The following is a 24,623-nucleotide window of genomic DNA, read 5'->3' on the forward strand; positions in this document are numbered from 1 at the left end:
TCTTTTCCTGTTCAAAGCCTCAGAAACCTAAACTCCCCAGTCATGACCCTGATTGCTCTGCTCCTAGGGTCACCTACGCTTTTGCTTCATAACAGCCCCAGCATTTCCAGGTATAAGCAAATAATTTCCCACATCCTGCTTATGCCCAGAGGGGATCAAAAAACTAGACAGATTATCACTCTCATTTCATAGGAGGCTGTAGCGGTTTCAGCCCAGCCGGTAACAAAGGACCACGCCAGCCGCTCGCTCACTCCTCCTGCCCCCTCCGGTGGGGTAGGGAGGAGAATTGGAGGAGAGAAAAAGAAAAAAAACCGGAACCTTGAGGGCTGAGATAAGGGCAGTTTACTGGGACAACACAAAAAAAGAGAAGTTACAACAACAACAACGGTACTAATGAAAGGATATACAAAAAGAGTGATGCACAGTGCAACTGCTCACCACCCGGAACCCGACGGTCCGCCACTTCCCCCACCGAAAGTTGAGAGAGCTCCCCTGGGCCCGCTCCCCATTTATATACTGAGCATGATGTCACATGGTATGCAATAGCTCCTTGGCCAGTTCAGGTCAGCTGCCCCAGCTATGCCCCCCACCTCCCAGGTTCCTGTAAAAATTAACTCTATCCCAGCTGAACCCAGGACAGAGGCCTAGAAAACAGACAAGCTCTGAGCAACTCTCATACACATTAAGAGGATGTGTATTATTTTTTCTAAAATGTCATTGCAGCTGTTTTTATTTTTTAAATAGTACTCAAATTTTATATCAAAGCCTTGTGATTAGAGTACATAGACAGTGGCCTGCCAGAATCAAATCCCTACATCTCCCACCATCCATTAGTGTGCTAAAATCACTAGCCTGGGTGGATTTATGCCACCCTGCAGCATAAAATGGGAGATTTGTAGACCCAGGGAGAGTGTGATATAGCGTACTGACTAGGATGCCCATTTAGAGAGGAGAATTATCAAGACTCTGCTCCCTACACCAAGCACTGGCTCTGTATTTTGTATTTCACAGTCAGTGGATGACAAATAACTTGGCTGTGAAAACATTAAACAGTGTTCTCCTTCCTGGCTGAGTGGTTTTAATCCAATAGCTAATAACAAGTAAGTAAATAACCTGTGGACACTGGCGTGGACCCAAAGGCTATCTCTGAACTCTGGTCCTGGAACTGTACCCCAGTGGAAGGCAGAAGGAGAGGAGACTGAAGAGATGCCTCCTGTGAAGCGGGAACATTGCCAATATTCCTAACTGAGAAAAATAAGGCAATAAAAAGACAAGGAATCACTGCACCAATCACTGGGCTACCAAATGCAATACAAATCCAGGCACTGATAGCATCAATTTGGTGTTTGTTTTCCAAACAAAGTGTTTGTTTTCATTTCAAGTGAATGATGCTTAGTCAACCTGTGTAAGGAACCTGCTTTCTTGAATGTGAAGGGTTTTGAAAAAGACTGCAGCCTGCAGCGTTCCTCTTGGAAAACTTCAGGAATGAATAAGAGATTGAGGTTTCATCTCTGAGGCACTTAATCAGGTGATGAATTCTGGGTTTTCATATCCAGTTTGAAGACCACATGTCTTGTACCATGGTGTTTAACTTGTATATGATCAAGTCCTGTATCATATCTAGTCTTTAGGTATACAGTTGGCTTTAGCTTCAGTGAACTGTTGATGTGCAGATAGAGTTAATTGTTGATAAACAAATACAGGTATTTACATACTTCCTGAGCTGGGGACAGAGCACCTTGGTACTATCCCATCCTATGTGCCTTTTATGTAATTTTATGAATACCCATGGTTGTACATTTGTATGTATACACACATAAATACATAAATATATAGATGAAAAGCCCTACTCTGCTGAAATCAATGGCCACATTTCCTTCAGCTTCAATAGAATGATGGTCTGAATCTATGTGCACTTTACTGCATCTTTTTGCATGATTTACAAGCCATGAGCAGTATATATTATACAGTTTTTTAATTTACTAGATTGTTTTTCTATTTTAAGGAAGATAATAAATTTTTCAAGGGTGAAATACGTTATTTGGTAAAGAGTACTAGTGGAAATTAGACTAAGTGTTCTAGTAACAGCCTCACAAATTCAGTCAGAAATTAATCCAATGTGAATTAGTTCAAAGAGAAGCTGAAATAACTCTGACAATAACAATGATTTTATATTGTGTGCTTTTATATGATATTTAAACACTAACTTCACAAATAAAAAGTGTTTCAATAAATGCTCTCTGTCTTGGGAAATAGATGGCCAGTGAAACACCTTGGATTTCTTGGGATTTTATGGCTGGATTGATGCAGGATTTTGTAGATGTGTCAAGTACCAGAGGAAGAATCTGGAGTCAGATCCCAATTCCATCGGCTTCTAATTTCTTCCTTTGATTTTTTTTTTAAATATAATTTTAGGCAAGTTTTCTTATGCCACTTTCTGGATCTCTAAGATAGGAATAGTAAATTCCTTCCCTTTCAAAAAACATTTTGAGACATGTAAGTAAAAAGTGTTATGTAAGAGCTTTGGATTATTATGGTAATTTAAGAGATAATGAATGTCATCCTACAAAATAACTCGGAAAGTGTTACATGGAATACTAAATGTTTTTTAACTTCTTGAGTTTGAATTGCTGTTCGGTTTCTAAGCCTAGACTGATGCTTTGTTTGAAACTTCTTTTGAAATCATTTCCACCTGTTTAAGCAGTTTTGACTTTGCTGCAGACATGGCACAATAGTTGCATTATAGTGGGTTAGACTGCTTGTCAAATGTAAAACCTAGATTTTCATTTCCTTACATCTTGCTGCTAATGCTGTTCAACTATCCATCAGTTAGATGATTTCCTGTCATGCAAATGGGAGTTGACATGTCTGCCAATCAATTCTATTCCTACAAATTTCCAAGTTTAAGAAATAAAATTTGGTTTTATGCGCTATTTTAAAAGAACAAACTATTTCATGAAATACAAAAAAGCAAATCTTTTGTTTTGTACAGTTCCCATTTTCACTGCTTGTATAACAGTTCACAAGTTCTCTGAATACTGGACACAATGTTGAACTGAAACCCACCTCAGCTATAATATTGTGTACCCTTGTGAACATCAGCAAGAAGAGACTCTTCCCCTGAACACAAGAAAAAGATTTGGAGTTTTACACTTAAGTGCCACTACTCCACATTTTGGGTGCTTACTCTGCCTCTTGCATACTGCACCTAGTTGCAGAAATATCTCCTCTGCTCCTTTCTCCTTAGGCTGGCCTGGTTACAGCCAATAAATAGATATGTATGCAGTCCCTGTTGCAGTATTTAGACCAAAATGAAAACCTTGTATTGGTTCTGCAATCCTCAGATGAATTGCACTCTTAAGATAAATTTTCAAATGTTCTCAAACATTTTATAATTCTGAAGGGAAGCATTCCGACAGCACGCTTTTGCCTGTTTTCCAATGATAGCTACATCTTAATCTGACTTAGGTTTAACGCATTTGGTAAGTGGATGAAAGGCAAGCTGAATGCTTAGACTTAAATGAAGAGAAACAAGAGGTTATGACACCATTTTTCATTAAGAAGATTTACAATTAAACTTTGTGCATATTGATTTAGTTGTGAAATCCTTAGTGGATATAATAAACAAGCTTTAGTCGCATTAAGGCTGAACTGTTCTTGAAAAAAAATCAAGCTCAATCTCTGCAAAAAGCATTGTTATATTTTAAAAGAGAAGAAATGTAAAATACTCAGGGATTTTTATGTCTGCCATTAAAAGAAACAATAAAATTATTCTTAATCACAGTTTTGTTCATTAAAGTGTCCATCAAAAGCTAAAGAAGAATATTTAAGCCTGCATTAGTCAGACTGGCAAGTTTATCTGCTGTTACTGCACGGGATTCATAATATGTACTATTGTATTTTGATTATGTTTTTTTTATCCAAAGATGACTGAAACCTTTTCCAGGACTTAAGGGGAAGACAGAGAGATATTTAACATCAGCAAATGGATCTGCAATATCTAGTTGAACAACAGAGAAAATACATCAAAAAGCTTGAATTATTGCTTAACAAAGAACACTGACAAACCCGATAAAAGAAATAGAAGATTCCATTTTGATTATGTTTCAAGAAACATTGCTATCACTTTATGCTGCAAACTTTTTTTATAACGCAGCAAAAATATTCTCTTCAAAAGTAGTGTGAAATTCAACAGGAACTTAACTCTTTTAGCCTTCTTGTTATTTATTGCTTCCAGGGGTAAGAAGATTGGACATGATATAGATTTTTTGATCACCAATCCAGGACCAAAAGAAGATGATGAACTTCTGCATAAAGTTGTTGACTTATGGAAAAAGCAGGTATGAACTCAATAACATTTGGCCAGAAAAGACATATTCTAACAGTACTGAATGAAGCCTATGTAGTGCTTAAAGAATGTTGACTCCTTTTACATGACTCCTTTTACATGACTGCAATATTTTAAAATTGGATATTGGTCTATTTGGTTATTAATAATGATGATGTAGGTGCATCCTCCAGCTCTGAATGCTAAAGTTGAAGGTTATATCAGAAGTACTCTACACACATTCTGTTATATCTTACCCTAAGAATATGCAGCTAGTCAGAGGTAAGACATTGAGCTAGGTGGAGTTTTGACTGACACAGCAAAAGTGTTCTTATACTTTGAAACAAAACTGTATTTGCTTGATTTCTCCTTGAGATGGGAGTAGGTTCTTCCAAGGGAAACTACTTCAGGGAGCTCCAGCTTTAAGTGTAGTGGATTTGGGTGACCTCATGGTGTGAGGTGAGCAAGTCTGAAGCTTGGGTACCAAAGGCCTGGAATTCTGGCTTCCTTTCAGCCCATAGATTAGCATTTTTCCTGGCTTCCATTGGAATATTGTCAAAATTGACATAATCTTCCATGATGTCTGGGTTTGGAAGAATGCACACATTTCAGAGAAGAATTTTTCATCTAAGGGTTTTGGGTTTTCTTCTATTCAGCTTTCTTCAGTTTCAAGCAGCTTTACAGTTGGAAGAGTCTGAATTATAACAGGTGCGGGTACCTCAAAATATTCCTAGGTCAGAAATATAGTATGTTGGGAGTAGTAAGCTTTTGTTTCTTCTTCTACCTTTCTAGCCAGCTAAGATATTTTTCAACATTTACTACCTGTACTGTTCAAAGGAATTGAGGACATTTTAACAAGTAAAGGGCCAATTCTCTGTCTGAGGTGAATCACCAAATGCCCCACTGCTAAGTCAAGTCAGCTTTCAGTGCAGATAGCCTGGAGATGATGCTTTTGAACAGATTCTTGAACTATATACTTTAATTAATGTATAATGGGTTAACACATGAAAGATTAAAAACATCCAACCAGACAAAGCTTATCTGATTGTATAAAGTTAACTGTTTTGAGGTGGTCAAAACTTTTCAGTTGGCTTTAATGGAAGGGCTTCAGAATTTTTTTCCTGGTAAAGTACATCCTTAGCTGAATTCCTTTTCCTTCAGTTGGCTTTTGGTCTTTGAAAAGTTAACAGATTATTATTAATATTTAGATTTCTGTGATTTCCATCCTAATTCTGTATGGAAAGTGTATGTATTGAAGTAGATTGCTAGCAGGTATAATTTATCATACTCCAATGAAAAACAATGAAGCTGTGGCAATTAATGAGTCCTGAGGAGCTACTCTATTTTTATCTTTTTATTATTTATGTAAAGTTTCTTTCTCAAACATTCTACTCCCTTTATTCTGGAAAAGTTGCATTTCTTCTTGGAAGCTGTCCTGTTACCTTCTTAAGCAGACCGGAACCACTAGGAAGCCATGTGTGCGTCCTCCAAAAATCATGTTTATTATCACACAGCAGAAAGGAAAAGCAATGACAGGCTGAGGCGAGAGCCTGCCCCAAGTGCAGCCTTTCATTCCTTCTCCCATTCTATCACACTCCACTTACTTACTTACATTAATGAGAACAATGGCTGTGATCTGAGAAGTCTGGCAACTGCTGAAGCTTTTCAGGTCATTCTGAGCTGCTTTCATTAAATGGAATTGAAAGGAAAGAAATAGAAAATAAATTGTTCTTGCTTATTTTATTTTTTTTTTTAAGGATAAAATTTGGCAGAAGTGAGTACAGGGAGAGTATGGGAGGTCAAGGGTGGCCAAGGGTTTGATGAAAAGATTAGGATTCCTCTAGGAATCCCAGCATGGAGAAAATGTCAGAAGGGGAGATGCACAATGGCTGTAAAAACCAAACCCAAAGAAGCTAGGGATTAAAGCTATGGGCAAATATTTTCTGTGTTCTACTTGTCCTCCAGAATTTTTATGGCTTGTTCTACTAGCTATACTGCCTCTCTACTGTGGCAGTTGTAATAGACAGGCTTTTACTGGTGCTACTAAATAATAAGCTGCCAGCAAAATCAAAATGCAAAAAAGGAGAGGAATTACACTCCTATTGCCTTTTTATTACCTTTGCTTTCTAAGGGGGAGGACACGACACAAAAAAACCCCAAACCTAAAGCACTTTTATACTTTTTGACAGTCTATCTGTCGTCTGCTTCACAGCTTTCCACTTTTGTGCTATTGCTTCAAAGCTCAAATTCATCAAAGAACATCACTGAGGTCACGATGTTGACGTCCTTTCAGCAGCTCTTGGTGAAGGATTCTGCAATGTTTAACTTCTAAACTATGGACCTCAGCCTTATTGAAATAGTTTAAGGGGCCTTTTTCTTAGCTGAAAAGTTTAACGTAACAAGATCCTTCCATTGAAAGATGTTGAAAACTTAAGCGGTTAAATCAACACCATCATGCTCTTTGATGCAGCTGCAATGCAGGTTATGGTTTTAATGGTTCCAAAAAGCTTCATAAAGAAAGTAAGAAATTACTTCTGGGCATTAGAGTTTGGTAGTCCATGGCCAAATAGGCCGAGCCATCTGTGTCGATGCAGCTTCATTCACATACTGTGTAAAGACATTCTCATTTTTTTGCTTAAAACCTATATAGCTATATTTAGCACAGTTACATATGTACTTTCAACAAAGGAAGAGATACCATTGCTACAGACATTCCTGCACTCTTCATTTTTTCCCTTTGTATTCAGGTAAGTATAATGTTGCATTTTTCTTTTGACTTTTAGGAAAATGAAGAATGTAGATGCCTGCCTGTGCTTACTTATTTTAGTATATTACTGGTCTGTTTTACAATCTATTATTCACCCTTGCTGAAGTGAATAGGTCAGGAAGGGAAAGCCTTGATGTCCCATTAAGGTGGATGGTGAGGAGCAAGTAACCAGTCTCACTTTTTCATTGCTGGAAATATTTTTTTGTAAACAGGGTTCACAGAACAGCAGCACATTCATTATTGAGTGACAGCTGGATTTTAGCAGCAATAAAACCTGTTTCTAAGATACAGAAACGGTTAAAAGGCCAGAACAAAGAGCTTATTTTTTTCAGATGAACGCTCTGCCCATAAGGATGCAGACCTCCTTTGTGAACAGATATTGTCTCACCTTTTGACTCAATGCATTATGAATTTTTGTTGCATTCTGGCTCTGCTTCAGCAGGAGCTGAGGACGTTCTTACCTAAAACAGGCTATTGCATGGTGGTTAGAGCACTGGACATGAGAGAACTTGGCTTAAATCGCTTTAGGCAGAGGATGGGGCTGAATCTGATTGTCCTGCTTATGAGGTTATTGCATAAAATGGGCAGAAGCATTCCATTTCCTGCTATGTTTCATGTGAAGATCCAGGCAGCAGTGGCATTTCTTATGACATCTGATCCTTCTGGTGTGTGTTGTATATCTGTATGTGGGTAAGTATGTATGTATATGTCCCTATCTATCTATCAGTTTATCTTGCTCACCACTGCAAGTGCTCATGGCATAGAGAGAGAGAAACATCTTCATTCCTGGATTCCAGTGCTGGTCTGTCCATTGCTGTTAAAACCAGGCTGTTCAGGACATGCCCAGAATTAGACCATTCTGATGTACAGGGAACTTCAAGATGAAAAAGGGGCCAAGGCAGCTGCATGGTTATGCAGCAGCTGCAAAGCTTTGTATTGCTGATCAAACCTTTGATGCCATTTGCTAATGATTCCTCACCCTAACAGGTCTGACTGCTCCCAGGCATAAGTTCTTTGAGCTGTTCCACTTTATAGAATTCCATGTGCCTCACCTAGGTATTGATTTTTCTCAACTAACATGCCTAGATCCTATTTTGGATTAGCTATAGGTATTTCACTGAAAAAAATCCAGTTTCACTTTATTAAACCAGCTCAGAAGGAAATTAAGAGCAACAACATATATACATTTCAGAAAAACATACTGGTTTACATCTTCAGTCGGTATAAAATGGTCCTACTTAGCTTTAACAGAATTAATCCAGCTACCAACAATTGAATAATGACAGCTTGTAGCATTAAAAATAGGATAGGATTTCATTTAATTAAAAATGACAAAGAATGCTAATGACCATATTTGGATTGATTTTTCAGCTGTTGATTTCATATTTTTCTAGAAATTCACACTTTTCCTCAGTTTGATCATGGATTTACTCCAATATCAATGCTATTGATGTGCCAGCACCCAGTCTATTTAAGTAAAAGTGTATAATCATTCTTAAAAGGGAAAATTGTTGTGGGTATTAACATAACTGCCCTAAAAACATACATTTGGTTTTGATGATGTTGTAAATTTGTGAAATGAAAATGCCCACATTTTAAAACGATTGTGTAAACAAAGTCTACAGCACTTTATGGTGTATAGATCAAGCTGAAATTTGCAAAGAACTGCAGATTCCCTGGCACAGAGTAATGAGAAGGCTGCTCTTTTGCACCTAGTAGTAGCCAGAGCTTCACACAATCTTCATAGCTGACTGCCCTTTCAGGCAATACTTTTCCAAAATGTACAGAAGTGCCATTTCAGCTTTACTTTATGGGGTGATGGTGATGTCCAGTGCCTAATCAAATTAGGTTAATTGGAAACATTATCCCAATGGATATGACCTAAGCTTTGGCTCCTATTTAAAGGCAATATCCTGACTTTGAATCAGGTGTCAATTGCTTGTTGAATTCAGCACTTGTGTAATTGTTGCCTAATTGCATTTTTTTAAAGTTGAAGCAGATATTTACAGTGGTCTACATCCTCTCATGCTCTTCCTATTAGCTTTAGAAATTGCCCAGCCAACAAACTATGAAAAAACGCTACAGAGTAACCCAGAGAGAGGTAGTCCTAAAACATCTTCCTAGTCACACTTGCTAACTGTGGCCATCTGCAAATACTTAAAATGTATTCAGGTAGAAGACATGGCCTAGTCAGCAAGGGAAAACAGCAGTAGGAAGGCTCCAATACTGATTTGGTGTAACTTCTTCTTGATTGCTTGATGTTAAATCTCAGGGACCCCAAGGAGTGTTCCCTTGAAGTTCGTAAGTATGAAAATAGGATGAGGGAAACAAAAGAGAGAAGAGATCCATCTCTAAATGCTGTGGTTTAACAGGCAGAATTTGTACTCTTCAAGCAACTGAGAGATCTCAAAGGGAGGACCTTTAGTAAGTGTGGTATCCAGGATGACTTTAGGTAAAGAGAATTTCTTCATTTTTAATACGGGCAATGCAGCAAAAACTGACACGTTAAATTTACCCTGTTTCATTTACTACTATATATTCCTGTAATGAATAGCAAGCTGGAAAAAATGACTGAAAACTAAGTAAAGTTGATGCAGAAGAGATCATCTGTAAGGTGATAACACAGCTAAGCATTAGAATGAAAATACTGATGAAGCAGTGATTACAATGTATGACTAAAAGTTAAAAATGAACGTCTTAAAAGGCCTGAGCATTTTATGTCAAGGCCATTTTATCTATTACAGATACACAGGTAATACATAATCATATCTCCTCAAGAGCTTACAGGCTAAAAATCCAAGTATGGGGTACTAGTGGCCATGTGTGACTGTCCCCAGATCTCACTGAGACAAAACAGTCTCTAGGTGCTTGTCTGCTTGCCCCTAGAGAGAGAAACCACTGCAGGCTGTGATATCTTGCTGGATTTCTCAAGTGATCAGAAACAAAACTCCTTCTAAGACTTCCTATCTACAGTAGGAATTCCATTCCTTTTGTAGTCCACCTAAAGATAGGATTTAATTCCTGATTTCTTGCACCAAAACTGAGGAGATTTCAACTTCACTTGAACAAAGAGGACACAAACACTTATATAGATGGTGGCAAATGTGCAAAATTGGTGATCCGAGCACACTGTCTACAAACACCATACAGGTACTGGAAATGTAGTTACTTGGAACTGTAAAATAAGACTTTACCAAAACTTAATGTAGTTGGAACTGTAAAATAAGACTTTACCAAAACTTAATCTAGTTAGGATTCTGCCTAGGGACATAAATTATTTAGATTCATTCCGGGACATGCTCTGTAATGCCTCAAATCTCAAAGACCAAAAAGGAAAATGAAGCAAAAGATGAGAAAGTGCTGATGAAGTAGCTAGAAGATTTTTATAGAGAATGGGAAGAATGTCAGTGCTTAATCAAAGCTTGAAGTCATCAATTAATGGTCAATGATCAATGAGATTAAAAGCTTTTTTTAGCATTAAAAGCAACAAAATTAACCTGAAGGCAGGCACAGTTTCATCAAAAAGAGAGAGATAATAAGCAGTTATGTGTTAACATTCAACAGCTGTTTTGAGTCTATATTTGGAAATAGCAGGCATCAGTGCCTTGTGACGTTGGGGTAAAATTAAGAAAAAATTACTATCTGTTTTAAAGATAGATGTGAGAGAATACCTGCTAAAATTAAGCATTTTCAAATCAGCAGACTTGGAAACTAGTAATTCAAGAGAAAGAGCTACATAAGGAGTTTTCTCATATTAGTTTATAATAAATCTTGAAAATCAGGAAAAAAATCCAAAGAAATGAAAGAACGTCAATGCAAGTCAAAGAGTTATCATTAAAAAAGTTGGCCCAGTGATCCATAAACAACCTGTGACTGATTCCCAGTAAAATAATGGGATTGTTAATTTGGAACTATCATCAACAAAAACGTGGAGGCTGAAAATATAATAATACCTATCAGTGTCTCTTCATGGAAATCAAAACTTGTTAAGTGTTTTTGTTATGCTTTTTTTTGGCCAGAATTATAGCTCTGAGCAATAAAAGTAATTTATTGTTGTAAAGTATTCTCCAAGGTATTGAACATATTATCATGTAAAGTTACCACACTTGCACTATATAAAAGAAATAATCAAAACCTGGTGTTTAATATGGAGATATTCTTCCAAAAATCAGTTCATTGTCCCCTGTGTTCGTAAGAGATCTGACCTGGAGACCATTGTAGTTAACCATCGACAGCCATCAAATAAAACCACTTCTATACATTTCTATACATGCTTAGCTCAGTATTGCAATTTAAAAAAAAAAAACCAACACAAAACTAATATGGTTCTTTACCATATATTAAGGGATGTGTTAACTAAAAGTCAGGAGGCATTCTTGATCATGCTTTTTTTATGGTGAGACTAGTATAAGAATTCCTAGTCCAGAGGAAGGAGAATGTGTAAACATTTGAGGCACTTGAAAAGGAGAGACAAAAAATTGATTCAAGGACCTAAAGAAATCCTGATGATGGAAATTTTAAGAAACTGAGTCTATTCATCTCATCAGTGGGAAATCTGAGAAGTGGGTTTGATCGATGTGTAGGTTTAAAGAAATGTAAAAGGAGATATGAAAAGACATGTGACAGTTGTAGGCTTGTTGATCTTGAAGATGAAAACTAATGAGCTTATTTAGTCAGAACATGAAGTTAGTAAGTTCAGCTTAGTAGTTTTCCTTCTAGTAATAACAATTAAACACCTGATAGACTATGAAGAAAGTGATTTATGCACTGTTGTTGCTAACCTTTGTAACAAAGTTAAATTTCTTTTGCAAAGGCAATTCTCAGAAGTCTCTACTTTCTGTGAAATCAGGAGCTCAGATGAGGCAGTCACAGTGGTCTTCTATATTTTATGACTCTATAAAAGCTAAATTAAGGGTGAGTGTACCAGGACTTAGGCACACATCTAAGTGTTTTTGTCATGTGGAACCAATCTCAGAAAGCGGAATCTTTTTGCCAGCTGAGCCCTTCTGCTAGAGATGGCTTCAGTGACACTGAGCATTGTCGTATTATTATGTATCAAGCTCCATTTCTATTCTGAAGACTCAAGGATGAGGAAGGAAGCAGTGTGATGGAAAGTATCTGCTTTATTTCTTTGCTATTGTGTATTTGATTGTGTATTCTTTAAAAAGGATGTGCCGGGCAGCAGAGAGAGGGAGGCTGCTCCTTGTCTTGTCCCAGGTGCTGTGCTTCGGGTGATGAGAGGTTTTCTGGCTGGTGAGGCGAGATTGCGCTTTACCTGAGGGCAGCTGAACATGCAGAGCTGTAAGAAGCTTTGGGAGTGCAGGGTAAATCTGAGCTGTCCAGGAAATCAGTAGCCTTGGAAGCTGCCTAGAAATGCAAAGAACAGGCACAGAGACAGGCCAGAGGAATGACAGAAAGATGCTTTTCCTAAGGGCCTAGAAGGGATAGTGCAGAGTTCGCTGCAACCCCAGGAGCCATTGAAAGGTTGCTGGCTACAGAGCAAGGCTGGAAGAAAGCACGACCTCTTTCCACCCAACCCTTCCTACTGTGCTGGATTAGAAGGAATTAATTTACAATGCTCCATTACTTCAATTTTTCTTACTCTGAATGTTCTTTATTATAAAAAGAAAATCTTGTTTTTATTTTAATAAAACCTGTTTCTTGAGGATCTACATTTTTTTGGTGCACTCCCTTCAAACAGAAGGCATGGGCAGGGCCCTTCCATCTCTCTGGAGACTCCAGACCTTGTCACAAGGAAATCTCACACAACAGACACAGTCCAAATGCTCTGTTCGGCATCTGTCAGCAAGACTGTGCTTCGGACTAATCTGTTTTTCTAGATGTCTGCCATGTGGGAAAGCATCAATCCCTACACAGAAGTTTCTGTTGACATAACTATAAAAGGCTTAGGAGGAAAGGATGGAGGGGAAGAATTGCAAATATTGTCTCCTTAGTACAGGGCAGGACATAGCCACTATCAGATGACTACCACTGCACATTTCCCTCAAAGGGTCTGCTAATATTTTTCAAAAAGCCACAGCTGTTTCATGTCTCTGCTTAGCCCAGATTTGGCCGGGCACAGTTCTGTGTTTACTGAAACTGCATTTTCCATGAATTTTTAAGACAACTGCCAAGAAGCTCTGGAATTACAGTAAAACCAGTCCAGCAATTCAATGTGAGCAATGTCTTCTCTTTAGGGCTTACTTCTATATTGTGATATCATTGAATCAACATTTGTAAAGGAACAGCTACCAAGCAGAAAAGTTGACGCCATGGATCATTTTCAGAAGTGTTTTGCAATTTTAAAATTGTATCAGCCAAGAGTAGACAACAGCAGTTACAACATGTCAAAAAAATTTGATATGGCAGAAGTCAAAGACTGGAAGGCAATCCGTGTGGACCTGGTCATAACCCCCTTTGAGCAATATGCGTATGCTCTTTTAGGCTGGACAGGCTCCAGGGTAAGTAACCACAACAGTCGGTGTTTTCTCAGCATTTCTAACCTATTTTTGCTGTTGCTGGACCATTCAGAGTTCATGGATATTTAAAAAATGTTCCTTCTCTCCACATGTCACATTTCATGCTGTCATCAACCTGTGATCGTAGGTTGGAGTTGATGAACTCATCACTGACATTTATGGATATCTCTCTAGAGGAGTTAACATCTATTTTCCTTGAAGCTTAGTATTTAGGGTCATGGACTGAAGAGCTAGATTTTCAGTCAGTTGTGTTGTCTTTTTACATCATGCTAGTGTTAACAAGCAATTTAAATGGTTACTGAGTAGAGAGATGATTAGGAAAGTGTCACAGAATTTTACAGGAAATTAAACATTTGAGGAAGAGATGTTCTGAATTGGAACTTAATTTGTTTTGTAGGAAATTGAAAACAATTTTACATGTTTCTTTTTGGATTAGATAAAATGTTTTGTTTCAGTTGTATTTTGAGTGTTTTAAATTGTAAAATATTGGAAAATTTTAGAATTTACACATTAGTTTTGAACTAGAATAAAATATGTTTTGTTTGATATTTTACTAATTGAAGAAAACTTGAAATGATAGCTACTTTCACAATAGACACAGTGGGTATAATATAAAATAGTACAGTATTTTCAAAATAAAGAATTCTATCTAAATGCAAACTCAAAACTCAAATGATTAGTCTCTCTCCAAACAGAATTATTTTTTAATCTGTTCTACATGCTTGCCTTCTGATGTTCATTTTCTTAGGAAGTGATTACATGGTATAATGGAGAGCTGCTGAGCCTGCTCTGAACACTCTTTTTGATGTGCTAGAAGCAGTACAGGTGCATTGCCACTCTGTTCTACTCAGGTTAATTGGAAGCAGGATGTTATAGACTAGGCAAAATGTTGCAATTGATGTGTTCTCCTGCTGAGCTGATGAGTTACTTCAGTCACTTTTCTTTTTTGAGATAATAAAATGTATTTATTTGGACCCTGGATAAGTTCTGCAGACTTTGGGGTCCTTCTTATCCTGGAAGCATTTGGCTACTTAAAAGCCCTTCTCTCAGCTCCGTAGGTGGGTGTCTACACTAAAAATGCACTTTGTGAGGCCCTTTGGTTGAGTAGGCAATGACTCCATCTTTCTCTGCCTCACTCATCTCCTACTCCCTGTTGAGATAATTCACCTACAGAGTGTGGGAGCCCATCACAGGCTTACTTTGTCGCACAGTGCCCAACTATTCTTGGACTAACCAACGGAAATGATGGACCATTGCCTATCAAAATATTGTCCTTTCAAATGATCAATTTTTTTCAGGCTGTAGTCTTTTAATAGAGGTAATTTTTACATGTTAGTTTATTATTTGGTTTGGTGTTGGAACTCTTATACAAAGGATAACAATTTTGGTTTGTCAGAATTGCTGGTATTTGCTATATCTTTTACAGCAATTTGGACGTGATTTGCGGAGGTATGCTACTCACGAAAGGAAGATGATATTGGATAACCATTCCTTATATGACAGGAGAAAGGTACTGTTTATTCTTAGAAATAAAGCTATTTTGTTTTTATTTCCGAGTCTACATTTTCAGTTTATTTTTTATATTTAAGTGTATAGAATATTTTAGCTTGATTCTCTATCTATTGTGTGGTAAAACAGTCTCACCTTCGCAAGATTTAGTTTCACTGACAGAGCCTGATTAAATCTGAACAAGTAAGTCCAGAAATCTTTTTTGGCATTGCTGAGGTAATTTCTGAAATATAACAAGAAACATACATTAGACAATGGTGTTTGGAAGGAACTGTGCAACCTTCACAAAACTGAGAGCACCTCATCTGCAAGTATTTGAAAAAAGTCTTTTATTGTCCTGTTTCAGAATGAAAGGTCATTTCTGTGTCCCAGGCACAATTTCAACAGGGATTGTGCTGACATTTCGAAGGAAGAAGGGATATTGAGTGGTACAGGCTCAGCTAGAAGGCCTGAGGAAGTTTTTGTAGGGTATCATACTAAGTGGAGATCAGGGATCATCCTGCTTCTAAAGCCCTGCATTCAGAATTCTATGTGGAGTTCTGTTTAGTCAGGCTTGCCAGTCTTGGTAGTAATTGGTAGTATTTCTGGTCTAAATGCTCTTGGCTGCAGTTATACTGATCTCTGCATTTATCTGGCTTAATGTCTGTATTTGTATTAGGCCATTTTAATAATAAACAAAAATCAATATTGAAGATGTTTATTGATGTCATTATAGGGGAAGGCAAAAGTACCATGTCAAGATTTTACATTAATCTTTCCTATATATTTGTTATAGAACAGAGACTGCTTTTAGCATCTCTACTTACATGCAGCATTGTCTCATTGTTTGTCTGTGAGATGCAGCTGTGATCTAAGCCCTCACTCCATTTCAGCTGCCTCCATATGTGCTTGTCAGGCTCAGATGCTATAGCATCCTCAGTTCACATAGAAACCTGGGGAAATGATCAGACTAATGATCCATTTAGTCAAATATCCTGTCTCCAACAATTGTCAATACTAGATGCTTCAGAAGAAAATATATAATCGCATAATAGATAAATATGCTATCAGACGTCTAAGGGGGGAAGTTTCTTCATTAACTCAGGGATGACGTCAGTGTCTTTCTGCCTGTTTTTTATATTTTGAAAACATTCAAAACATAAACTCTTTGCCTCAACATAATATAGCAAATGTTATTATCTGCAAGTTAATATGTGCTCTGTTAAATAGCTTTTTGGGTGCAACAGATAACTGCACTAGGGAAATACAAAGAATTTAAGAAATGCCAGTGTTATTTTTTGTGTGTAGCAAAATTTTCCTGCCTGGTGTACAAGGATCTATCATTATATCTGCTGCTTTTATGCAGAACACTGAGGTGTTCAGTGATGCAAAATGGACACTGTTCATTCACAAACAGCATCAATCAGTATAATTTTTTCTTTATTGTGTTTAGGCTTTACATACTATTCAAAACCTTCTGGGAAAGAAAATGTGAGTTTCCATGTGTATTTCACTGGACTAGCCAGGATGTTTCACAGATAAATGATGAGTTTATCTTCACAATACCCTCTGGGAAGAAAGATGCTCTTGTCTTCGCAAATTTTCAAGTAAAGAATTGAGGCAGAGAAAGATTTAAGGCCCTAAAAATCCACTGATTTGAAGGGCCCCCTGTTTGCAGTGTCTGGCCTGAATTTTCTCTTGTTGAATATCTGCCTCAGGACTTTGAAAAATACATAGAAATGTGTATATCCATGACATGTTTCCCAAAGCCATCAGCTGTAGCTGTAACTGAATCTCCCGACCTTCTATAAGGCTGAGTCTCAACTTACATTTCCCCACTGCACTGCCCCAAACTGAAGAAACAGCATTAGTGAGAGGATTGAGAAGCAAGACTTACAAAATTTTCCTTATTACTTATAATAATGCAGGAATTCTATGACAAGGGCAAGGAAAAAACAAAACAAAACAAAACAAACCTTCAGGGCAAATTTCAACTGTCTTGACCATGAAGTCTAGGACTTCCATATATCAAATGAAGGACATGAATGGATCAATTGTCCCTTTTTGTGGAGGCACTCTGCTTTTGAGTCTGTCCATCATTGTCCACAATAATATCTAAGTCTCCCTTTTCTCATTTAATCCCAGACACAGCCAGTTTACTTCCAAATTTTATTTTCTGCTGCAAAACACAGATGTACTACAGATTTCAAAACAAGAAGTCATGTTAATCTGTTGACACGGCAGAATACTGTTCTTGTCTCTGCTGCATTCTCAGAAATAGCTAAATTACATCAGCTGAAATTTTCCATAAAAAAGAAAATTCTAAGACAGATATGTAACATGAAAAATTTTAGACCAGGCAGCACTGAAGTTATAATCTACTTAAAACAGGGTCTTTTATCAAGTAGTATCATTCTAACAAGAAGCAGGGAGACACCCCTCGCCCTTCTAAGTATTCTACTATTTATAATCTAATGTGTTAAATTAAAATAATTTTTTTCTTATTTTAACTTTGCAATTTTTTATTGTTATTCCCATAAAGGGCATTTTGAACAAAAAGCCTTCCACACTGCCACCCAGTGTGTAATAAAGTCACGAATGTGCGTAATACAGCAATGGTGTCTATAACTGTGAAACTTGAGATGATGACCCATAGTGGAAGAGGACAAATTTGCAGTAAGTTGTGTGGCTGCCAAGGTTGATTAATTTTTAGAGACATCAGGTTAGTAAGCTTAAAATCAGTGATTACAATAATTAGTAACTTTAGTGCTGTTTCAGGGAACATATACCCAAATCGTGAAATGTTTAGGGTTTTTTTTTTTCTTAATTTAATTATGAAGACTAGAGTATCTTTACTGTAATTCTAGTGCTTTTATTTAAAAAACATTTGACTCAGGGGGGAACACTAAAAACATGGATGTTTTATCTGTACCATCTCTTAAATTTAGATCGGAACATGAGCGTATGTATTTAATAAGGACATTTTTCTTTGTGGTAAGAAATCTTCCTTTCTCAAAGGAGAGCTTTCTCAAAGCTAAAAACAATCAGGAAGCAGATATCCCTTGTGCAAGCTGATCAAGATCCCTCAGTACAACCTTAATTAAGGTTAATTAGGCACCATAGGTAAAAACTGAATCATCTTTTCCATATTTCTCTCCTTGTTTGCTGAAGAGAGGTTACCTGATATCACTGGCTCTGTCTAGGCAGACAAGCTTTCATGCACAACTCTGGAACTGGGGTATAATTCAGGAGCTGGGCCAAATCTGTTCTGCTTCGTCCTTCTTTTATTACTCTGTGTGCGTGTACAGCAAAAGGGATGGAAAGGTCAGGGAGAGTCAAACTAATTCTCGATCCTGATGAAGATCAAATCCTTTCTTTAAAAACACTTGCCTGTTGTCATTTAAAATTTTGCAAGCTGGTATAAGTTAATAAACCATGCTGTAGCAGATATACTTTGATTATTATTTTTTTTGATGGAAGGTAACAGTGCCTCTAACAGATTGTATTTCATTATAAAAGACAACAGTTTCCTGGTTTACTCTATGTTCCAATATATAATTTGGTATACTTTATTCTTCTATATTAATATTTATCAGCCCTTTGGCATTGAAGCTTCCTCTGTGGCCCACTGTCTGAAATGTGATGCATGTCAGAGAATCCCAGATTCACACTTTCAAGGGTTTGTATCAGGAGAGAGTCCTGGTTACTTTAGTGTATTTCCAAAGGGATTCTGACAGGAATAGGGAGCATTAACACAGCAGTTAGGAATCAATTACATAGCTTTGCAGAGGGGAACAAAAGGAACAGATATTTCCTCCAGGGACTCGTTACAAAGTTACACTGTGAAATTATTCCTCAGCCTTGATTTTTTTTTTTCCTAGTGTGAATCTTTTTTATATATTTGTGGAGTTTAGAAGACAGCGTGCAACTATCAAACTAATTGTTTTTTCAGTTCTGTAATAAAAAGGTCATTTTGTAGCTCTTCCTTTGGTAGGAAAATTGTGACAACAAAAATTGCAAATTTACTACCAATTATCTGTCAGCCTCTTTTTCATAAAAAGATGAGTGGATGTCCAAATCTGTGCCTCTTTAGAACTGTGTCCTAAAGCTATGGAAATCAGCACTTGTATATACCAACTTGAAGTCTGAAGTTTCTGTGATTTACATCAGCTGGAGATCAAACCTTACAATGATTCCCACAGTTACAGAATGAAGAAGTTCATGGATCAGCCATCAGGAAGAAAAAGAAATTTTATATTCCCTGTGTCTTACTGCTGTTGCCCTGGTTACAAATGGCACGACACATTTATGAACCAGGCCAATAACATTCTCACTGTAAAACTTTCCTGATTCATGAATGAACAATATGCTCTCTAAGTAAAGTAGAAGTGCTTTTGCAAAGAAGAATTTAATTTTTCTGTGTGAACCATAAGTCAGGTCACCTGAAGAATAGGCTCTTCCATAGAAAAAATAAGGTCTTTAAGTTGGAAACCATGGCATCACTGGTTGTTTTTACACCCCTCTGCATTGGATTGGGGGTCATTTATCGCTTAATCCACTATAAAGAACTTCTGGTTACAACATGCGTTGTGTCTAGACTTAATCAGGAGCTAACAGAAGTGTAAGCACTGACCTTAGTTAGGTATTTATGTAACGCAGTCATCAGTTCTCTGTCTGAACTGCAGTTTTTAGTGTGCATGTATATATGCAGTTCGCTACATACGGAGATTTGAAGGGCACTTTCTTTGCAATGATTAAAAGTTTGTGATGTACTAGGGCAGTCGTTAGCAAGTTTTAACTGGGTGAAATGGAGAGAGATCTAGTGGATCTAACTAAAGAAGATACAGCTCTAAACCCTGTTTTAGTTTTAAACAACTGTCTTTAAGCTGAATAACTATCATCTGCTTGCATGAGAATGCAATAAAAGTGTGAATTACTTTCACTTTAATGTTTTATTATTTTTAAAGTGATTTTTAAAGTGGCTGGCAAACCACAGGGTTTCTATTCTTAAAGGAGTAGCTGTCCTTCAAGTATGAGTGCTTCTCCCCTTTTACAGTGTCAGCAACCTGGAATAAGATTCAGGAACCGCAAAGGCTGTTGGCTGCTTCTTTACCAAACTCTGGTGCTATTAGCTAGAGTAGAGTATCCTTGTCATGCAGAAGGGCACTGCAGAGTGTCTGAAGCTGGACTCTATATTGGATTTTTGCACTCTTCACCAAGAGGGTCGGTAAGACTTAATGTGGAATTACTGTTCTCCCATGAAATGGCTCTCGGACTCAAGTGTGTGCTTTTCTTCAGTAAGAATGTTACTTAAGGAAAAACTTCCTGTTCTCCAGAATATGAAATGCTATGGTCCAGTCAGCTTATAAACTTAGCATCATCTTTAACTTTGAAGTTTGCTCCACCATAAATATAATGTCTTATTACCTGTCTGTACTCTCTGTGCCTTTACTTTGGCTCTATGATTAAGCTCATCCAAGTCTCCATTTCTTCTTAATCTGACATCGTCTCATTCACTTTTGTAGACTCCAATAGTTTTGTAGACTCCAATGTTGCTGTCTACTTTCTCCTGGGTACTATTCATAGCACTTCAAAATCCAGGGAATGACTGTAAAAAGGGTGGCTGCAACTTAGTGGTGTAAAATGTCAGTTTGAGAAGTTACTTTCCTTACCCCAGTATTGAAAGGATCCAATAGACTCTTGTGAGTTACCTAGAAAGCTACCATAGCTCTGGAAGACATAAGCTGTCTTTCTGCTGAAATGAAAATTAATCAGTTTTAAATATAGCTTAGATTCCACACTGTAAGCACTAAAATGAAATTCAAGTTCCAAAAACTTTATCACCAGGAAAAGCTGCTGTTTTAATTTAAGCTAATTTTGTTTTACCTTCTGTTATTCTGACATTTGCTCTTAGCTGCTTTTTGGCATTGCTGCAAAACCATTTTGTTGCTTGATACTCTTAAACCCTCCTGTTCTTACAGGACCATAAATATGTTGGATTCCCCCACCCCCGCCCTTACTCTGTGTCCCTGGATGTTATCTGAGGTTGCAGCTTGCAGTTCATAAATACCAGACTGTTGCGATCCTGTTCTTTCTCATGGCTCATTCATTTGAAGATCCAATTCAGATACCCAGTCTTTGTTATAAACAGCTATAGATTTGCTGCAGTCTGGCCTGTTGAAGCTCTCTCTGCTCCCTCTTGTTCTCTGTGTGTAGTCACTGGATATAAAAGGTCCTTCTTCAGCTTCCAGAAACCCTGACATATGTGATTGTTAAGACATTATGCCTGTCACTGGTATCTGAATTGTTTACACTGATGATTGTGAAGACAGTTGTCCCGCAAACTTCTGTTCCCATTGAAGACGCACAGCCTAGATAACTGTTAGTGTTTAAAGGAAAGGTTGAATGAGCAGGCTGAAAATAATGTGATGTTTTATCAGTTAGATTCTTCAGGGTTGTGCAGTGTCCAAGCTCTGAACTTGGAAATGTCTTACGTGCACAGCCAAATCACTCTGAAATTTATGTGTAAAATTTTGCACACACTGCTGGTGTTTTGGCTCAACAGAGAAAACAATCAAGAATAGCTATTAACATGTGTGGAAGGCATTCGTATGCAAACTGGGAGTAACGTCTTGAAGATGACCTACTCTATTTGTGCCCTTTCTTACTCTGCAGTAGGTCCACTCTTGCCTAGTAAATATGCCTTTTCTTGTATCACTTTGTAACAGGGCATTGTGTCAGGCTGGTAGACTGATGTGATTACAGTCAGCCAAAAGATCATGTACTGGTTCAGACATGTGACATCAGAGGGCATATTCAAACAAATTTCAGGTTTTCATGTTCTCTCATCCCTCTTTTAATCCTGATTTGGCTTGTGAAAAGGCAACTTTTGAGAAGGAATTTTGACATTTAGCATGAAGTAACAATTGTGTGAGCTGAAGAGAGCATACATATTGTTGTAATGTGGCCTGAGGAAGGAGGGTGGTGCAGAGGTTTGGCTAATAGCTTGCAACTCGGGTCACACTGTAGCCAAATTTTCTCTGTAGTTTTAAGCAGGTCATTTAACCTTCCTTGATCTTACTTCCCAACAGTAAAACCTAATTCCCACAATGCAAAGGTACAGTAAGGGTAAGTAGTTAACCACTGTGGCAAAAACTAGGTTTAATGAAGAATTTCGATCACTCAGCATTTTGCCTTTCCCTATAACTAGGAGAAAGAATAAATGTTTAATGAAGAATTTTGATCATTCAAAATTTGCTTGTTCTTTTAATCAGAGGGAAATTCAAAATGTTGACACTTGCTGCAAAGGTAAATGTTTTTGGAATCTCAACTTTGGAAACAATCCATGGACCAGACTGTTCTAACCCTCCAAAGCTCAGACAGCTCCTGGGGCTCCAAGCTCTGAGGCACTCAGCTTGGCTGGATGTTTCAGGCTCATGGAGGATAAGCTCTGGGGATCCTGGCTCTGATGGAATTACAATGACTTATTTGAACTCCCACTAAGTGTCAAGCAAGTTGTTGAGAAGATGGGCAAGCTGGCAGGAGCTCAGATAGGCTTAGATTTTTAAAAATGCCTGGTAAACTAGGTTCTGTTGGATTATTTTTTTTTTCAGGGCAATATCTTGATAATTACATCATTTTTATGTAACACCCAGGTTTAGGTGAGTAGGAAAATTACAACAAAACTAAATTCATTAGTGTTTTGCTGAATAGATCTGTTCACAAGGCAACGGGATATTATGTTTGTGGGACTATACATGTGTTAAGTAGAAATATTGTTCCCTAGGACTGTCTTTTCTCTGGGAATCCTGGGAAGTTGCACTCCAGTGATTCTCAGCCAGCAGAATCCATATATCGTGTTTCTCTATAGAGCTTGGTGTGAGGATGCCCCAAACTTAAGTACAGATGATGCTTCTGAAAGGTCTACTGTGCTATGCAAAGCCCAGCCCTACCACTTATACCATGGATAAATCTGGGTTTTTAAAATGCAGGATTTATCAACCTTTTTTACTGTTACTTCCTAACTAAACTCTCTTATCTGGATTAATTTAAAACTAGTACCATTACCGAATACTTCTGAACCCATATTGTCAGAAAATAAGCTGCTTTTTGGTTGTTTTTATATTTTGGTAACTATTTGGAAACTCTTCCTTGTAGCCACAGTAAAGAAAGATGTTTAAAACTTCCTCACCGTACTTCACACAGTTTCAGCTGTAGTGGGATTCTCTATTGCTCCTTCCTTTCATTCAAGGTGTATTCACTATTCTTGATGCCATTTGCTCTTCAGCAGTTACTCAGAACTGAAAAGCCTGGCAGAAGTCTGCTGTATTCAGTGTCTGATCTGTAAGCACTCCCCATTTTGTAGAAGACTCTGCATAAAACAGGAACTAGTTTCAACTGCTCCATGCCCGAAGTTCTGAATGATATATTTCCTGAGATTGTTGCCTTTTGAGCACATGTGCAAGCATGTGGGAGTTAGGCTGAATGAGAGGTGGAACGGGCTGGATGCATTAAGCTGCTGCAGGTACTTTTCTCTATTTCTGTTTTGTGGCGGGAGATTTCTAGGGATGGCATATGGAACAGCTTCACGGCTGCATCATGGCCATGTAGAAAGTGTCTCTTTTTGCACCATTATCACACTGCTACCCAGCAGAAATTCTCAAGCTGGTTGTGGGATCTGAGGGCTGGATTTGCCTTGCAGATTTAGCTTTTTATCTTATATAACCCCGTATGTTTTCACAATAATATTCCAGAAAGTCACTTTTAAGTCCAGTTATTACTTTATGCAGTTCAAGGCAGCAAAATTAAATGAAGTAAATAATTACCATTGCTTTTTTGTAAAAGAGTAGCTGGGATTCCTAGGGTATAATAGATTGATTAAATTATTAGCATATGAATGTTCTTGCACTAACATTGTAGGTTGTTGAGTTTTTGTAAGAGGAGGGGCACAAGCTCAGTGTTATTTTGAAGAATCATTGGAGCAGAAAGCAGTTATTAGTTTTATGTCCTATGAAAATTTAAGACGGGAAATAGCTGCCTTAATGTTTTCTATTGTTAAAGAAATATTGGAAAAAATATGACACTCTACGCAGAAGACTGTATATGATTGATGACAATTTTGCATTTAAAAACTATTGTGTGAATTTGAATGGCAGTAAATGATATTTAGTTGTTGAATAGCGAGAGAGGCGGTTTATATAACTCCTCTGAATAGTAAATTCACAAGATGCTCTGAAAACTTCATAATGGGACCCAGCTTTGCAAAACATTAAGTGCTGTTCAGTTACAATGAAAATAGTAAAACCCTATGCTCCTAACTGTTTTTTTTAAGAGAAGTTTTCCTTGGGAAACCAGTATATGCATGAAAGGGGAAATTTATCCTGGGATTTCTTCCACACGCCGAAGATCACTGTTGCACAGTCTTTAATTACTTGCCTGCAGAAAGCATTTCTATTTAGGAAAATCCTTAACTGACTCTTCAGGAGGGGCTTGCCTTGTCTGTCTTTGCATATATAAAGCCAAATGAAGGTGTGATGGCAGCCCAGGTAAATGATTGTTATAT

General features: G+C 37.5%; 1 protein-coding gene across 1 annotated transcript in view; it reads left to right on the plus strand.

Annotated features, from left to right (window-relative positions):
* Positions 1-24,623, plus strand: part of DNTT (DNA nucleotidylexotransferase) — a 97,392-nt gene that overhangs the window by 55,555 nt on the left and 17,214 nt on the right. Inside the window, exons 8-10 of the mRNA XM_069796686.1 lie at positions 4,238-4,340; positions 13,292-13,555; positions 15,000-15,083. Coding sequence (XP_069652787.1) covers positions 4,238-4,340; positions 13,292-13,555; positions 15,000-15,083 — 451 coding nt within the window. The remainder of the gene's footprint in view (positions 1-4,237; positions 4,341-13,291; positions 13,556-14,999; positions 15,084-24,623) is intronic.

The sequence above is a fragment of the Haliaeetus albicilla genome, chromosome 11 (assembly GCF_947461875.1).
Source record: "Haliaeetus albicilla chromosome 11, bHalAlb1.1, whole genome shotgun sequence".
Taxonomy (NCBI): domain Eukaryota; kingdom Metazoa; phylum Chordata; class Aves; order Accipitriformes; family Accipitridae; genus Haliaeetus; species Haliaeetus albicilla.